The following is an 18,753-nucleotide window of genomic DNA, read 5'->3' on the forward strand; positions in this document are numbered from 1 at the left end:
GTTTCTAATAAAGTGGACATTCAGTGTTATTGAAAACTAACATGCATTGTTATTTGGATATTACTTACACTGAATAATGCCCAAATAACAATGCATGCTAATGTAATTGTCACTAATATTTAGAGAATAATATAATAACTAGTGGAGAGTATTTTTCTCACATTGAATATATATGGTACATAATAATTATATTAATAAAGAAATGCAATGTTAAACATGCAGTATCTTTCATTTTCTAAAATACATCAACCATAATTACTACTGAGTTTTGGTTTGCTCAGGGCCTTGTGATTTCTAATATTCGCACTTTGTAATGTACGTAGGAGAGTCAAAAGTTAGTTATACTTGCCCATCACATTTTGTCTGAATGCAACTAGACATATTTTGAAGAATGTGGTTGGCAACACTGTTCAGTTTCCTTGGAACGGTGGAGTAACAGTTGCACCGTGACTGTTAGGAATCTGACATTATCAGTGATGAGGATGTCTATGTCAGTTTAAAGTGACGTCCTAACTGGAAGTGAGTGCACTGACTCATTTTTCGTGGGCAAGAAGGTGTAATCCTATCGAGATTCATCTCCAATTGCATGTAGTGTACGGTGAAAAAGCAATTTTGTCTCAGGCGATCGCAAAATGGTGTGTTTTGTTTGAGAATGGATGTACAGATATTGACGATGACTACCCATACCAGCACGAAGGCTGTCAACCGCAAAGACGAGGGACAATGTTGAACATGTTAATGAACTGATTCATGGTCCAGACTTTGCACCCAGCGATTTCCATGTGTTTTCATGTCTTTCGGCCTATGAAAGAACAACTTGCAAATCAGCGATATCATTCCGATGAGAAAGTTAAAACTGCGACTCAAGAATGGTTATCGAAAGTTAGATGGTAATTCTTCGAACAAGGAAGAGAGAAACTAGTGTCACGTTATGATAAATGTTTGAACAGACTTGGTGACTATGTAGAAAAGTAGTTTTGGTAGTATACTTTCATGTAAATACGACTTGTCTAAAAAGAGCAATTCCATATGTTCCATTCAAAAATCAAATCTCAAAATATGACATTATAAAGACATTTTCACCACTATTTTCTATGGGAGGTAGCCAGTTTTTACCTTTGAAAAAAGTGTTTTCAGGTTTTATTTCTAACACACACTAAATAGTTCTCTCCCACTTTCTCAATTGCTAGGAAAAATATGTTTACTACAGATCAGTCTGTCATACAACGAGGGGCATTCAAATCAAACCAAAACTTTTAGTTTCACAGTCATGAAAAGAAACGTGATTGCAAAGAGATGCTCATGGCAGTAAGTGATGTCTTCTATCACTGATAAGTGCAGTTCATGTGTCATGCCTATTGATGGTGACTTTTTAAAAGTGGCATGCATGGGACAAAGAAAGTATTATGATGCAGCTTCTTGTGAAAGAAGGTGTGGAAATGGTGGACATTTAAGAAGACTTAGAGCACAGGTGATGAGACTTTCAGCTACAGAAAACAATTTGAAAAGTGCAAAGGTTCTATAATGGCCATACATTTATGAGTGATAATTCTGGTTGCTTTGGTTACAAACTTACAACAGAGGTTCACATGAGCATTCAGCATGGAGAGTTCCTGAACATTAATAGTGGATGCATAACATGTCAAACTTGCAGAAGACGTGGATCTTGCTCTACAGAGAAACTGTCTGCCTTGATCACCAACAGCATCCTTCTTCTGCAGGACAATGCAGGGCCTCACACTGTCCACGACATCTGCATATTAGAGGAACTCAACTGGGGGATGATATCTCATCAAACATCCCACCACTCACTGACATAAATGTTCTCCATGAAGCAGGCCTCGGAGGTAAAAAATGCTTCCTTAGGATCCCACACCCCACTTACACCCCATGAAATTGTCTGGAAACACAGGAAATTGAAAAATCCTTTACTACCCCTCTATTGAGGGTGAAAATGCCTATTTTGACGTCTCTGGGAACGCCCGTTTCCAGGGGTGAAAACTGATAATTTTTCTCCTACTTTATCCTCAAGAGCATCAAAAACATGATTCAATTCCTAGTTGGAAAACGTGCATCAAACAAGAGAGTGGCATCTACATAAAAAGATTCAGTCCAGAGATTACATAAACAGTTACATACAATTCAGCACAATATGAGAATCAAGTGATCACTAGAGGCTTTCAGCATGCTAGAATTCCAGAGGTTGTAACAAAGGAAGCAGGCTGTCCAATCCTGCCACCGGAATGCAGAAAAACCTTTCAAGGCAGATAGTATCCAGACACAAGTAAAAAGTTGGAAGATGTGCATACATGTAAAAAGAGGATTACATCAAGAAATAAACAGGATTTCAACTTTGTATGTTTCTTTGCTTTATGCAACTAAAAATACCAACTTCACTTGAATGCCCCTTGCACGCAAAATAATATGCAAACAACTAAAATAGATGCCAAAAATAAATTAAGCATGAAATGAAGATATGAAAGGTTAAATCAACATTCAAAGCACATTCAACATACATTTACATTAACAGACCAGCATTAGGATTGGGTGGACCAAAATAATGGGAAGAATCAAGAGCTGCAGTGATCAGTAGGGTATCTAACTGCCATGTTGAAAACCCAGTTTAGATTCCCAGACTAGGTGATCAAAGGTCAGAATTTTTCTGGCCTTATCCATGCATAAAGCAGCTCTGGGGTTCATCCAGCCTCAAATAAATAGATACCTGGGGGTAACTTGAGAGCTGTGGTGGTCTAGTCGGTAGGGCATGTGACTGCCATGTGGGAGACCCGGGTTTGATTCCCAGGGTGGGTGATCCGGGCTTGTTCCCACATAAAGTGGCTCTGGGGATCACCCAACCTCAAATCAATTATGACGAACTGTCATAAGGTATTCTGGAAACTTGAGTTTCGTGTGTGTGTTGCTGGGGTAAAGTAGCCCAACTCAGGTCCTAAGACGATGAACTCGTCTAGTGCAGAGAATTCACGATAGGTGGAATGCCTATGCAATATGAAAACTTTGTTGCTTTAATACTTACGCGAAGAATCGCTAGATGGCTCTGACCGTTGTGCGCATTTGAATTGTAAATTCCTTTGTTTGAGATCCGATTTTCTCGCGGTTTCCTTATGCACAAGGACATTTTGATGTGTCGGTCACTGCACGCATGGGCAATTCGCAGTTATGGCGCAAAATAATAAAATATACAGCGTTTTGGTCTAGATGCCATTGGTTAATTAACAGCAAAAAGTTTATCTTAATAAGCATTACAATGGATTCTTTAACGCATGCACATATTTGAAAACGTGTGAGTTCTAAATCATGTAAATTGTTGTTTGGTTAAGACAATTGTGCTCTGCGAAAAAGAATGGTAGTTATCGATAGGGGTGTCTGGTGATCGAAACTGGACTTCCGGGAGAAAAAAATGGAGTGAACAGAGTTATGTCACGACAGTGGAAAAGGAGAATGGTTTCAGTGCTTTCGGGAGGAATCTGACATCTGCAGTTAGGATAAAACGGCAGATAATAGCATGAAGTGAAAAGCACAACGCAGAAAAAAGCGTTGAAAATGAATCGAGCTCTCGGTTACGAGAGAGTTAAGGAGTGGACTCGTGCGTGCTGGATTCTTCGTTCCCGACACACCAGGTGAGGAAATTAAATTATCTTAAGTGACTTTGAGAGGAAGAAAATTCTCGAAAATCGTGTTTACTACGTTTAAGCAAAGTGTGTTTAAGAGATAGCTATCTCGCGTGTGTTGGATCTTACGGGAAACGGTACTAGTACACGCCACAGACCATGCGTTATTTACAAAATGGCCATCGACGCCATGTCTGAAAAGGGCTCTGTGCACACGTAAAACGATCTATTTTCGTGCAAGAAACGCTTAGCACTTGCCAAAATAAACGAGGAGCATGGTCCAAGATTGGTTCTATGTCAAATTAGGAAGTAATTAGGACTTTTGTAATTCCTTATATAGCATTAAAGGTGCATGCTAAATGCATGGTAATTTTTCGATCACATATCGACAGTTATTTCACGTCTCCTAACTTAATGAGGACAGATTGTTGATGCTTTCATACCCAGGAAATATGTGTTAAATTCAATTCAATAAATAAGTTTACTGTTTCTTGTGTTCATATTTACGTACTACAGCATTTTCTTCCATTTGTATTTGGTTGTATGTGAAAATGTTTAAATGAATAATTCTTCTCTTTCAGAAGGGGGGAATTTCGCATGTGTAAATTGGGTTAATGCTGTTGCTATGGAAAGTGGTTATTGTTAGTTGTAAATGATTTGAAATCCTGTTTGAAATCTGAAGGTATAAAATTTCAATCTCCAGCGATCTGCATGCGTCACCAGCGTTACCAGGCAAAGTTTATCAATACAAATAATTCGAACTAATGACTTTTTGAACGTTTCAGGATCGTTGAGACTCAGTTATTGAGTCGTTGTTGTCTGATCTAAATTAATAAATTGAACGAATGTCATGTAGCTCGTCGCAAGATTATGAGACTCAAGTGCAGAGGGGCTGCGTTATTGAATTTTTTGTTGGGTTTCAAGTAGGTTAATCTTTAGTTGGATAATTGCTGTTGTTAAAGCTAATATTAATAATGGCAACGGAGCAGGAACCGGTTACATTAGATTCCTTGTTCGCCTTTATTAAACAGAGTGAGGAAAGGAACAAGGAATGCACTGAGTCACTCAAATCAGAACTCAATGAAAGCAATCAGTTGCTCAAAACAGAACTTGCAGCTCATACAAGTAAGGTAGAGGGGAAACTGCAGTCTGACCTAGAGGGCACCAGTAAATGCATATTAGAGCTGCAGCAAGATGTTATTAAAACAAGTGAGGGTCTGCACGATCTCACGTTTTCAGTATCACAATACAGGGCTGAGTTGGTAGAAAAAAGGCATGAGTCTTTGACGAAGGAGTTTGATTTGTCAGGGAGTAAAGTTGAACTCATGAATGGTGTTGTAACTTCTTCTGCGGTCACCAATTGCATGTGTACTTCACATTCGGTCGAACATGACCACTGCACAGGCACTCTGACTTCCTGGTCGGAAAGTTATGCACAGAGTACCAGCGAACTGAACCGAAACAGAACGTTAGAGCAAAAACACCACAAGGGTAATAAAGGAAAATATTTGATAAGCGAGGAGTGGTCTTTTGGGGTGTCGGGTAACAGAGACGAGTCTTTCCCTGTCGGCTTCTGCACAAAAGATGCATCTTTCCCAAAACCGAGCTTGCAAATTCCTTTACTGGGTGTTGGTTGTAAACAAAGTGGTTCTCTAGGTTCATCTTCGTTGAGTAAGCGTGTCCACACGGTGCAAGTTGATACAGGGTGTCCGGAAAGTAAGGTGGATTCTCAGTGTCTACACTCAAATTCAGTATCATCTCAGAACAAATCTATCCTGTCTGTTGTGTCTGTTGGGGAAAATAGTATTGACTTACCTTTAGTGTCCATAGTTCAAGATCATTCGGTACACAATGTAGTCATACCAGTAGTTGGTTATCCATTGCAGACTGTTGTGAGGAATTCAGTAATCGAACCCAGAAGTTGCATTAGGTGTGGTCCTATGCATGTTCTTATGCCCAAAAGAATTGCCAGTATGGCATGTGTCGTTTCTTTCATGAAATTAGGCACTGGTTATTCAGTCAGATATGGGAGGCGCATCAGAGTTAAAATGAAGTCACCTACTGACTCACTTCCTAAGAAAACTTCGGTAGTCAGTCGAACTGTTGCTGGAGGAAGAGTGTCCCTCCATCCAAGCCATATTAGGACGAGAAGAACAAAAAGGTCTCCTCGGAAAAGTACCAGCACAAAAGTTTTGGGGGAAATTTTGAGTATTTGTCTTCTCTTGGCTTTGTCTCTTTGGTACAGGGTTAGAATGATCTGGCATCGCACTCATGTCAGAAGAAAATGGCATGGGATGCATATATTGAGTATGATTGCTCAAAGATGAAGCCTGATGAGATCATCGGAGCGATCATCACTCTCTAATCAGTGATAGTAACTTTACTTTGTACAAAATGTAAATATTAAAGATAATATATTTAATTTGACGGATTTAATAACGAATGTGTCTTTGGGTAGTTTAAAATAAATTTTTGAATATAATTGTCATTTGAATACTAACTTGTGTTTATTTTGAAACGTCAGTTCAGTTGGGGTCTAGTGTCAAGTTTATAGCTCAGGAAAAATATCTGATGGACAGTCTGTTGCGGGAAATTTGAAATGGGAGCATTTAACAAGTCAAGCAGCCTCACTATCATTTTGGAGCCAACAGCTTTTAAGTGAGCAGTATCATTTTTAATTAGTTGTTACATGTGCATGCAAGTTTCATTGTAAAATTTTGTGCGAATTTCTCGGGTAGAATCGTGTTGATTGGCGTTCTAAAGAAACACAAGGGAACATCAGGGACACTAGATGTTGTATTTGTTCGTCCTTGGGAAAATACGTCTCCACACATAGGAAATGTGAGAACGATAAAGTGTTGAGGGGACATTTGCCATTAGTATAGGCTTAGTCCTGACACAAGTTCGTCTGGAGTCTGTATTTTGGAGAGTTTAAGTAACGACATTCAATAGGTTTGCTTTCTCTGTATACATGACATGGTGATGGTAGGGGGTATCTGAGATATGCCACCCGATGGTAACCAGTATTCAAGCGGGAACAAATTAATTTCAATTAATCTTGCATGGCAGCATAAAATTATAAGTCATATAAAACGTATCTTTGGTTTACTCAAGGCGAGTATCCTGGTTCGGTTCCAGTATTAATAACAAAAATGTTAGTGGTATATTTGGTGGCAGTGATTGCGCGCCATGTAATTACGGGGCTGTTGACGTCATCTGTTTGATGTAGCTTCTGGCTTTGGTGAATTCTCCTTGCACAGTCGCAATTAAGGTTACTGAGTTTGTCCAAACATCGAATTGTGTTTGTAAGAAAAACATATTTCTGGCTATCTGACACACCAAATTTTGAGTTTTATGGGATCTATTTTGAATATAGATATTGTGTATTAGTAAATTTAACATGTTAAAGGATTCTAGGCTGTCATTAATAGATTGTGTGACAGGAGAAAAAATGGATCACCAGTCGATAGAAAATTGTAAAGTTTGGAATTGTTCAGAGGACAAGGTAAAAATGTGGGTGAAAAGATTACTAGATTTGAATTTGGAAGGTGTGGATGAATTGTTACAGACGATGGGGTTTAGCTGTGAATCAGACGTTGTAGTTAAGGACAGTGTAAATAAAGATGGGGTAGGGGAAGTGCAAGGTTAAATTTTCTCGTATGGGTAAAGTGAGATTGAGCCTGCGGCGGGCGAGTTGACCAAGTAGGTGAAATTTCTGCGGCGTACTAGCATGCGAGATGAGCCTGAAATCTTCCTGATTGCTCCAAAATAAGGTGAAACATTTACAATAGTTTTTAGCTCAGATAGAATGAATCCAGAAGCAAAATAAAAAGTTGTTTAGGTAGTTCCATGGGGGCTATGTTTAGTTTGCGGGTGAGGACAGGTATGATGTGGTAAAGGTCAAGTTAGGTTATGCTTGCGGCGGGCTAATAGTCAAGTAAGTATAATGTTGCGGCGGGTCTAGGCATTTATTTGTTTCCTGCTCCAACCAAAAATATACAAGCCACTATGTACTGCAAGACGCCAAAACACATGCGGGGTTCCTTCTTTCTGGAGAATGATGGAGTCACCAGAGTTGGTGATCCGGGATGTTTCATATTGTAAACAATAAAGTAATAGGTCTGTATATATTAAATATGTATATTAGTGAATATGTAGAATATGAATGTTTATTTGATGTAAGTCTAACTTTAGTATTGTATCAAAAGTATTGTGTGAGGGTTCAGCCCTATGTTGGGCGCCATTTATGACGAACTGTCATAAGGTATTCTGGAAACTTGAGTTTCGTGTGTGTGTTGCTGGGGTAAAGTAGCCCAACTCAGGTCCTAAGACGATGAACTCGTCTAGTGCAGAGAATTCACGATAGGTGGAATGCCTATGCAATATGAAAACTTTGTTGCTTTAATACTTACGCGAAGAATCGCTAGATGGCTCTGACCGTTGTGCGCATTTGAATTGTAAATTCCTTTGTTTGAGATCCGATTTTCTCGCGGTTTCCTTATGCACAAGGACATTTTGATGTGTCGGTCACTGCACGCATGGGCAATTCGCAGTTATGGCGCAAAATAATAAAATATACAGCGTTTTGGTCTAGATGCCATTGGTTAATTAACAGCAAAAAGTTTATCTTAATAAGCATTACAATGGATTCTTTAACGCATGCACATATTTGAAAACGTGTGAGTTCTAAATCATGTAAATTGTTGTTTGGTTAAGACAATTGTGCTCTGCGAAAAAGAATGGTAGTTATCGATAGGGGTGTCTGGTGATCGAAACTGGACTTCCGGGAGAAAAAAATGGAGTGAACAGAGTTATGTCACGACAGTGGAAAAGGAGAATGGTTTCAGTGCTTTCGGGAGGAATCTGACATCTGCAGTTAGGATAAAACGGCAGATAATAGCATGAAGTGAAAGCACAACGCAGAAAAAAGCGTTGAAAATGAATCGAGCTCTCGGTTACGAGAGAGTTAAGGAGTGGACTCGTGCGTGCTGGATTCTTCGTTCCCGACACACCAGGTGAGGAAATTAAATTATCTTAAGTGACTTTGAGAGGAAGAAAATTCTCGAAAATCGTGTTTACTACGTTTAAGCAAAGTGTGTTTAAGAGATAGCTATCTCGCGTGTGTTGGATCTTACGGGAAACGGTACTAGTACACGCCACAGACCATGCGTTATTTACAAAATGGCCATCGACGCCATGTCTGAAAAGGGCTCTGTGCACACGTAAAACGATCTATTTTCGTGCAAGAAACGCTTAGCACTTGCCAAAATAAACGAGGAGCATGGTCCAAGATTGGTTCTATGTCAAATTAGGAAGTAATTAGGACTTTTGTAATTCCTTATATAGCATTAAAGGTGCATGCTAAATGCATGGTAATTTTTCGATCACATATCGACAGTTATTTCACGTCTCCTAACTTAATGAGGACAGATTGTTGATGCTTTCATACGCAGGAAATATGTGTTAAATTCAATTCAATAAATAAGTTTACTGTTTCTTGTGTTCATATTTACGTACTACAGCATTTTCTTCCATTTGTATTTGGTTGTATGTGAAAATGTTTAAATGAATAATTCTTCTCTTTCAGAAGGGGGGAATTTCACATGTGTAAATTGGGTTAATGCTGTTGCTATGGAAAGTGGTTATTGTTAGTTGTAAATGATTTGAAATCCTGTTTGAAATCTGAAGGTATAAAATTTCAATCTCCAGCGATCTGCATGCGTCACCAGCGTTACCAGGCAAAGTTTATCAATACAAATAATTCGAACTAATGACTTTTTGAACGTTTCAGGATCGTTGAGACTCAGTTATTGAGTCGTTGTTGTCTGGTCTAAATTAATAAATTGAACGAATGTCATGTAGCTCGTCGCACAATGTGTACCTGGGGCAACACTGGGGGTAAAGGTGGCCGGAGTGTGGTGCTGATCACATCACCTGCAAAATGGCCGAGATGGAGAATGTGTGGGGCCCCACATCTCCTAAATGTGTCTTCATGCCATGTTCATAATTGGTTCTGTGCGAATTAACTCACAGCTGACAAATATTAAAAAAAAATTATATTATGAAAACACAATAAAAATATCAAATAAAAGATCACTGCTTACGATATTGTGAGTTGCAAGTTTAATCAAATTTTCTACCTTCATTCCAACCCGCAAAACCTTTTCCTTGAAAGATAAACTTGACGCGGCATGGTAGTGACACATGCCTAAAATTGCCTGAAGAAGGAGGTGGTCGTACCTCCAAAACATAGCAGTTTCTAAGGAGACTCACAATATCGTAAGCAGTGACCTTTTATTTGATATTTTTATTTTGTTTTCATAGTAGAAATATTTTTTAATATCTTCATGCCATGGTGCTATGTATGGGGAACTAAGATTCCAATTATTAGCACTCAAATGTGTTCTACGTTTTGATTATTTTATGTAACTTTTCTACCTCTTGGGATAATCAGAAGGATGAAGATGAAGGATGAACATGACATGAGCTGAGCATTCTGCCATGGAGACCGGTTGGAGCTCCTTTGAAAGTTGCATTTACAAACTTGCATTTACTTGAGTTCATTAGTGTTAGTGGATGTACTTGACTTTTGTGCCTTCCTACTAAAAAAAAAGTGGTCATTCAGGGACATAGCAAACATCATGCAGTATTGAAGATGAAGGTGTTGTGTCCTAAAAGGTAAATATGAGCAAGTACGTTGCTTTCAATGGCCGAACAGTAAGGGACAGTTACCACATGTTCTGATTGCAAATTTAAGTAGTTTTTATCAGGGAAAAACAGCAAAATATAAAAGATAAAAGAAAAATTTAAATTCCTGGGCAAGCTACTGATCAACATTCAATCAATCTTCCACCGCCTCCCTACAGGGAAAAAAATGATTTTGCACCCTAACTTGTTCCCGAACCCAGCTTCCAACTTTAAGCATCTCATAACAACGATTTGTCCACCAAAAAACTACGTACCTCCTATCACAGACTATTTTCCGACACATGTTGGCCTCTTTTATAGGCCTCTATCCAGCCTTCCGGAAGCCAGAAGTCCTCTACCACTAAGGCCTCCGCAGGGATTGGAAACTGAATTTTGGGTATTGTAACCCAAGATGCACGATTTTGCTGTCCCCTTTTACGCTCACGTATCCATTCCACTGGTATAACGAAGTCTTCCATTACCAAGGCTTCAGCAGGAATGGATGCTTGAATTTTGCTTTGGCAAACAGGGAATTATAATTAATGTTCCAAAAACATGATATGGAAAAAGTTGAAAATGGTTGCAATTTGAATCGGCTGTCTTTGCATCTGACAATTGCTATCTTGTCTCAATTGCTTGTGAAAACTTTGCTAACACAATGAAATATTCATAAACATGAAATACATACTTATGCTATTGCCATGTCTGTACATTTCTCATTAAATTAATTTTGGCAAATGGGGCACAGGCAGTTGAAATTAAAGAATGGGAAATATGTACAGTGCTGGCCAAAAGAATATCATATTTTGTTGTTTTAGGAATAACTTTTTCTTCAAAGCTGCTGGATTAGTGTCATACGTTCAAGGAATATATTTTGCATGCATAGTGAGCACAGTACACATACGGAATGCGCCAAAATACAGTACTGAAACTCACAGCGGGGATAGCTTCAGCTGCACATGTTCTCAGTAGTGAAAAGGAAGTTGTGTTGTGCAGTTGTTATTGTTTGATTGATTAATTGAGTTGGTGTTTTAAAGTCCACTTTACGCACAGTAAGGCTAATCGGGACTGGACCTACAGTTTAAAGTGGGATCCGAACCACTATGTGCCTCCACGGGAATCAAACCTGGGACCCTTATAAGGCAACGATGCTACAACTGCACCATCGGGGACACCCAGTTGTTATTGGAAATGGGTCTCTCGATGGAGGAAAAATTATTCATAGTTGAGTATTATTTCCGCTCATGGAAGATGAAGATGACTCGGACAAGGTAATGTTCATCTTATTTCAGTACTGTACATTTTGGTGCATACTGTAGTTTCAATACTGTATAGGTGATGTTTGGTACTACCTTCATTAACAAAGATTATGGCAACATGCACTACCTACCTTCTCCATCCCAGATGTCATAACTTTTGTTAATTGGAAATTAATTGGAAAATCCAATTAAATTTACGTAAATATAGCGAACATCACCTACACAATAGTTTTGCATGGTTTTTCTAATTAGTGAAAGAAAGTTGGTTGCCATACCTTCCCCTGCATTTCTCTTTTTATAGTGAGGGAGATCATGGATGGGCTTGCCATGTTTCTCCTGCAGCCATAGACAGTCAAATGTTATGTCAGTATATTCAAAAAAGGTTATGTATAGAGTGCTGCAATGAGCTGCTTTCGCTCGAGCGGCAAATAGTTTGCATGGACAACACTAGATGGCAAACAGAATTGATGGGTTTCCACTCGAGCGAAAAACGCTCGAATGAGCGGAATACACTAACACTCGAACCCTATAAGTACACATATTTTCATCATTTGTCTATGGTAGGGCCCTCGAATATGGATTGTGAAGTAAAAGACAAATTGAAGTTGAAAAATGAGTCAATATAGTCACCACCTCCATGTTACAATGCAATTGTGTATATCTTACCAAGATATGTGAAAATAAAATAGAGGATTATGGGCTGAAACTACAAAGGCTGACATTTTAAGTTTCTACGATTATTGTCACATTAAAATGATGTCGATTGAATGTTATAACTGTATTTTATTATTTCGCAGAATATGATTATTTATTTCGGTAAGTGAATAATGATGTATACATATGTGTTGCACTGTGATACGATATTTGTAATTGCTCTGTCAGCATGTGTATCCATTTGACTTTTCGGTCTGTAAATATTGCATACTTTCACATAATATATTGTATTTCAGTCTTACATAATAATATGCAGAATTATTATTTAGATTTGTAATTGCATTGAGTGGTTTCCTTCCAAGTATGTGTTTTAGGTGACAGTGCTGCTCATTAGGTTCCGAAATACGAGATGCTGCCAATCATTCCACTAAGAGTGCGGTACGCTCGCGTGTAGGAGACTCGAACGAGTTTGAGTGAGCGAAAGTGGTCCCATGCAGCACTCTATTATGTACCATTAAGCTTATTGGGATACCAAGAGGATAATGACCCTAAGTATCGTGACAGTCAAGCTTCCTTCCAGATTCTTTGGGTCACTCCGATTGACTGGCTAAGCCAATCACCAGACTGGAATTACATTGAAGCCCTTTGGGAGACATTGGAGCATCATTCAATGAGATGCTCATTTACTGGAGAAGACAGTAATCTCGCAGACTACCACTGAGGAATTTATTTGTTTGAATTGATGTTTTAAGTCCACTTTACGCACTAATAGGCTAATCGGGACTGGACCTATAGTTTAAAGTGGGATCCGAACCACTCTGCAATGTGCCTCCATCGGGTATCAAACCTGGGACCCCTTGATTACAATGGCACGACGTTAACACTATGCCATCGGGGAGGTGCTGAGAAACTTAAGGATTACATGCTATGCACATAAGAACCACTGGGTTCCTAACCAAGTACAGGATGTCTATTAGAAAGTGTTCAATTAATTTTGTGTTTACCATATTTTTCTTTATAAATACATGATAGAACATATTTCTAGACTATTAAACATTTCTCTAGACTTTGTTCAGGTTTCAATTTTATGATAAGAATGCTCCAATGTACACTAAAAAAGAAGTAACATTTTCTTGCCATATGTTGGAGATGTATAGACAGTGTGCTGCTCATTTTATTGTCAAGGTTTTGAACAATTATAAAACTGACAAGCAAGCAATGTATGAAGTGAAAAAAAGGAAGAAAATTACAAAAAAAAAAAAAGCCTTACCATGTATTTTAGAATGTTTAAAATAAATATAGTGTTCATATGAACTGGTATTCAAAGAATCAGTGCTGAAACTAATGCGATGACTAATGTAAGATGGTGGAAAGAACAGAACATACACAGTGAATTAAGGGAGAAATGTGTGAACTATTGATACGAGTTGTACTGATATTAGTAGTGAAAGCAATGAAAAAGACAATGGTTGAAAATATCTTATGTTAGTATACTACCTTACAAGTAGATTAAATTAAACAAGTTTAAAATTATAGAAACCCTAAAGAGACAAGTCCTACTACAATATAGAGAATATTACAAAAGTGAATAAAGAAAAATGTAGACCTTCATTCTGTGCATCAAGCAGGGCAATAATAACAACCTCCCAATGAGAGAACATTCACGCCCAAATATCCTAGAGGCATGCATATTTAGTTTTTGACGAAAACATGAAATGTCACATAATACACAGTAATGTTAATTTTTAATGTTTTTGAAAGGTGTGAGGTGCATTTTCTTACCATGTTTTGACATTAAATTATGTGAAATAAATTCGTAAACACGAAATTTACAGCTTATTTACAGAAGTCTAAATTATCTTACAAGTCATGCAAATTATGGAAAATTGATTAATTTTGCTGTAAATATTTGAGAAGCACAATTGGACTCCTTTACACAGGAATAAACTTACATTGTTCTATCAGAAGGTAAATGTTTCTTTTGTGTAATAACTGTAGTTTTTAAATCTAATTTAGGGTTTTATTCACCATAAATATGTGGCTTTAGTTATACCACCAAGCTTGCAGAATTATTCATGCTGTGGTGCAGTTGGAGTTGAGGAGTTTGCAACAGGTGGGATGCTCTCATCTTGTCTTTAAGTTTAGTACTAGTTTCTGTTGGGAGGATGGCATAGTCTTCTTTATATTCTTAGTGAGTGAGCCTGTGTGGAGTACTGTGGTGGTGAAAATGGTATGGGCTGTGGTGCTAAGGTGTCATGCAAGGACAATGGTGGTGTGGTGTTGCCTTAAACTGTTTGGCCGACATCATGTAATACTTTTACAACACACCCTTGTGACGCATCCAGGATTTCTAATCCATCTTGCCTCCAGGAGGTCTTTCTCGTACTGATATTCCCCAGTACCCACTTCTCCTACTGTCATTCCAGTAAGACATCCCTTTCCCCTTAATCATCTTGAATTTACTAATCTCCACACTTCTTACTAGACCTTCATGGTGATGAAGAACTTTTAACATAAAAATTAACAACAAATAGAGGCTAAAAGCCTCCTAAAACTTCCTACCACTCCCAATTAGCACAATAGCGCATACGATATATGTGGGTGGAGGAGGGCATTTTTTGGGTCCCCCCCCCTTTATTTGTCGACCAACAGTTCAACTACAGCTGACAGTTCACGAGAAGATCCCTGACAGAAGTGAAGTGACGCAGTGGCAGACGACTACTATTAGAATGGGGGCAGTGAACCCTTGATCGCCTGCTCCGATAAACCAGATACAGCCAATGTTGGTTCCTGTGTGATTGGCATCAAATATTGTTTTTCTGCAGATTCACGATCACAGAAATTAATTACTTTGCTTACAATCTCACGTGCTTCACTACGCACAGTAACACCTTTAACTCCTTATACCACAAAAAAACTAACACACAAATCAACTCCCATGTACTTCCACAAGGACACACTGACTGCAGCGGAACACTTCTGCTACCCCTAAAATCTGCAAATGGACCAGTCTTTTCCTGTCCTCCTGCACCCTACCTCCTCTCATTTGGGGATCTTCTCGTGGGCTGACTGCTTTACATTGGCTTTGTTAGTCGTAAGGGGGGTGTTAGTGTAGGAACAGGACGTCAGTCAAGCCATAATGGATAACTTTTGTGTTCCATTGGTGGAAAAAGGATGACTTTTTACTCCCATTTTCCTGATCTGTTGTGAAATGCACAGGATAAGGGGGATGGCATTTTCCTCAATGGGGAAAATGTTCAGCAGTGGGCACGAATGGTGTGTTGCCAGTTGAAACAAATTGAGAACTTGAAACAATGATTTAACAGAAGCATTTCTAAGAAAACTTCACCAAGTAGTAGGACAATTAGGGTGGTATTATAAGAGGCTAAACCATCCTAGAAATGATCAGTTCTTACAGAAATATGAATAAATCAATGATGTACCATAGCAATCAAGAATGAAGTAATTGTCGGAAATATACCTCACTCACACTGTAAGTGAATATTTAATTTTGGCCAATTACAATAAGGCTTATGGCACTTTAAAAAAATCACTGTCAGTTCATTCATTCAATAAATCCCATAGAATCTTACATTCTGTTGCTTTTGTTTATATGGAATGTGTTTACTAAAAACTCCTGACAAAGAAAAAAAAACGATAAAAATTCTAACATTAATATAACAGCCAAAACTGAATATTCTTCTAATTCTAATCCTATGTCTGCATTGCAATGCTTATATTCTATAATAAATATTTCACAACTTACGATCTCAATGTTGGTTCCTTGAAATTTAATTTAGTAATTCTTCGTCTTGCTCTGCCATTCTCTGTATCAACCAAAGGTCTCCTGGGAGTATTCTCATCATTTGATTTAGCTGGAAGAAAAATAGGGAAATAGAGTTAGAAAAGGAAGGCAAGATATAAAAATGGTGCATAAAATGTACTGCAAAAGGTAGGGTTAAGCAAAGATTTGTGGACAGCATTCACCCTGTGTTTGCACAAACCACAAAGAAATTACGTTATCATGCCAGTTAACTCTTCCTTAGCTCATGGTCTGGAAAGTGTCTTCAAGACACTGAATATATGCAAGTTACACCTGACACACAACCCAGATAAAGTTCCAGGTTTTCAAGGTTAATCTCCCAAAAATAATCACAAATCATAAATTAATTTGTATTGTTTTAAAGTAATACGTTTATTACAATGAAATATTGTTTGTTACACCGATGAAACTTTCAAAATTAATGTTTGATGTGGTTTGGTTCATCGCCACATCTCCAACTGGGCACCGTTCACGTCCAAACACTCTTGCAATCTTCGTTTGAATCCGAGAATTGTGTTCTGACGGTGCTCGTCCAGAATGTTGTATTCACTTTTGTTGTGAAAACTTTTCACACCATCTGGATACTTGTCTCAACTGGAGGTGTTTTTCCAAACGTTGTTTGTTCTCCGCACCAAAACACAAGATTTTTAACTCGGCAAGCCATAACATGCACCGAGCTTTTTCCTGCATCGATGCCATCGTGGAATCACGTGATTGCGTGATCACCTGCACACATCATTCAGCAGTATGAGCAGAACAAAGTCTTTAAATTTTCCTCTGTGTAAAAATACAATTTCTCGTTGTAATAAACCTATTACTTTAAAGTTATACATTTTTAAAATCCTACAGGACTTTTAAACACACTGTACAATCTACTATGTATGTGAATAACTTATGCCCCCTCCACTGAGACATCGAAAACTAACAATTCATACAATTAAATGATGCTTAACAACTCTGGCTCCCTCTTGGACATGTCTGCATGACCTCCTTCACAGCCAAAATAAGCAATCACCTCACCTGAGAAATCTAAAACCAACAAAAAATACCGGTAGTGAGCATACTCATTTTAGCCAATCACCTGTCTTAAAGCGATCATCCACCTCCTTTGAAATCTAGAATTAACCAATTACCCTTGAGACATCAAAACAAAATGAATTGTCAATTAACGTAAATTGTGATTGTATACCTTTTTTTATCATCTAGTGACCTGGCACCCTTGACTATCTCTTAAAATAAAATAATAAACAATGAAGTTTGAAGGTGACACCTAAAAAAAAATAAGATAATTTTAAGTACATCTGGTACAAGCAATTATTCCCCTTATTGGTGAGATGTTGTGGAAGCACTGGTGTTCTGTGTACAACGCAGGTGAGGATGCTCATGTGGACATCGTTCGTGCTGCAGTCTCATTACAAAATGCAAGTATTTGTCCAACAGTAAATGGGGGAAGAGGCCGAATTGCTTCTGTACCATGCCAAGGACAATGGTTTCAAGTCATACTAACTCAGTGACATAAGGCAGGGATCATCTCCCAATACTGTGTACAATATCCTTGGAATTCTATCATTGTTGGGTCGTGACATCCGCAAGCTGCTCCTCTTTCTGTATGTTTTCACTGGCTCTAATAGAATACCCAGAATTTTTCTGGCCTCCCCAATGGCATAGTGATAACGTCAGTCGCCTTGTATTTAGTGGGTACAGGGTTCGATGCCTGGTGGAGGCATGTAGTGATTAGGATCCCACCTTAAACTGCATGTCCAGTCTTAATTAGTGTATCTGTGAATAAAGTGGACGTAAAACAAAAACTCGAAACCACATCCACAATATGTTCAATTGGGAAATCTTCTGCATTTGACAAACTGATGAAGGTAACTGAACTCCGTTCAGCTGCAAATTCATTTTGTTTCCATTCCTGTCAACACCGTTGGAAGAAAAGCAATGCTTCTGTTGTATGACTGCGAGTCGTCAGAATCCACAAACTATGTCGTCGAATGTTAATTGAAAAGATAGCTGCAGCTACATAGATTGTTACACCCAAGTGTTTGTCACCTACCGATTCGTCCACAAAGTACCTTAAATTTCGCACACAGTTTCAAGTAAGAATCTGGAAGTATAGAGAAGAGACGATCAAGGTAGAAAGGTGGGGTTGGTATGTAAAGAATTATTCCTGCTATGCTGTACATCCACTAAATCTACATTTCCTCCTTAAGATGGTTTGCTGTTCCTGCACGTTGAACCTTGATGATACTTCACGATGTGGATAGAAGCGTAATCAATTGTCCTCTTCAACAGATCGTGGCAAATAGTTGCAATAATAATATGATGAGAGTTACTAGCATATGCAGGATTCATTTTTTGGGAAGAGGTGGGGGGCTGGAATTATAAAAATGGACATTACCTACGTTCTGATTTTGTATATTTGGAACTATCAATCAACATTGAAATCGAAGGATTAATTAAAGAGGAATTTGCATTTAGCACTTTCGTTTTTCCAAAGTTCTTTGCTGCATTCAATAAAAAAAAAAAGATTTTTCTCAAAATTTTGGGAGGGACTGTAGCCTCCCCCCCCCCCATGTGTAAGCCAGTATTTATGTTGATGAAGACGATTAATTAAACTTGTCCATCCTTAGAAGTTGACTTTATAATGAAGAAAACTTAAAATAATTTTATTTGAAGTAATTGTTATTTTCTCAATTTC

The 18,753-nt window shown here is 38.2% G+C and overlaps 1 protein-coding gene across 5 annotated transcripts in view; it reads right to left on the reverse strand.

The window, feature by feature from the left end:
- The window catches only part of LOC145992053 (uncharacterized), a 133,185-nt gene that overhangs the window by 10,384 nt on the left and 104,048 nt on the right, over positions 1-18,753 (reverse strand). For 3 of the 5 annotated variants that reach the window (XR_014442125.1, XM_083128209.1, XM_083128208.1), the window contains exons 11-12: positions 15,996-16,104; positions 10,592-10,832 (exon numbers count right to left, since the gene is read on the reverse strand). Coding sequence is in view for 4 of the 5 variants with exons in the window: in XM_083128209.1 (XP_082984335.1) it covers positions 10,598-10,832; positions 15,996-16,104 (344 nt within the window). In the remaining variant the exon portion in view is untranslated. The remainder of the gene's footprint in view (positions 1-10,591; positions 10,833-15,995; positions 16,105-18,753) is intronic. The other 2 variants (XM_083128211.1, XM_083128210.1) reach the window with 1 other exon arrangement.

This window comes from Lepisma saccharinum, chromosome 9 (assembly GCF_977018435.1).
Source record: "Lepisma saccharinum chromosome 9, izLepSacc3.1, whole genome shotgun sequence".
Taxonomy (NCBI): Eukaryota; Metazoa; Arthropoda; class Insecta; order Zygentoma; family Lepismatidae; genus Lepisma; species Lepisma saccharinum.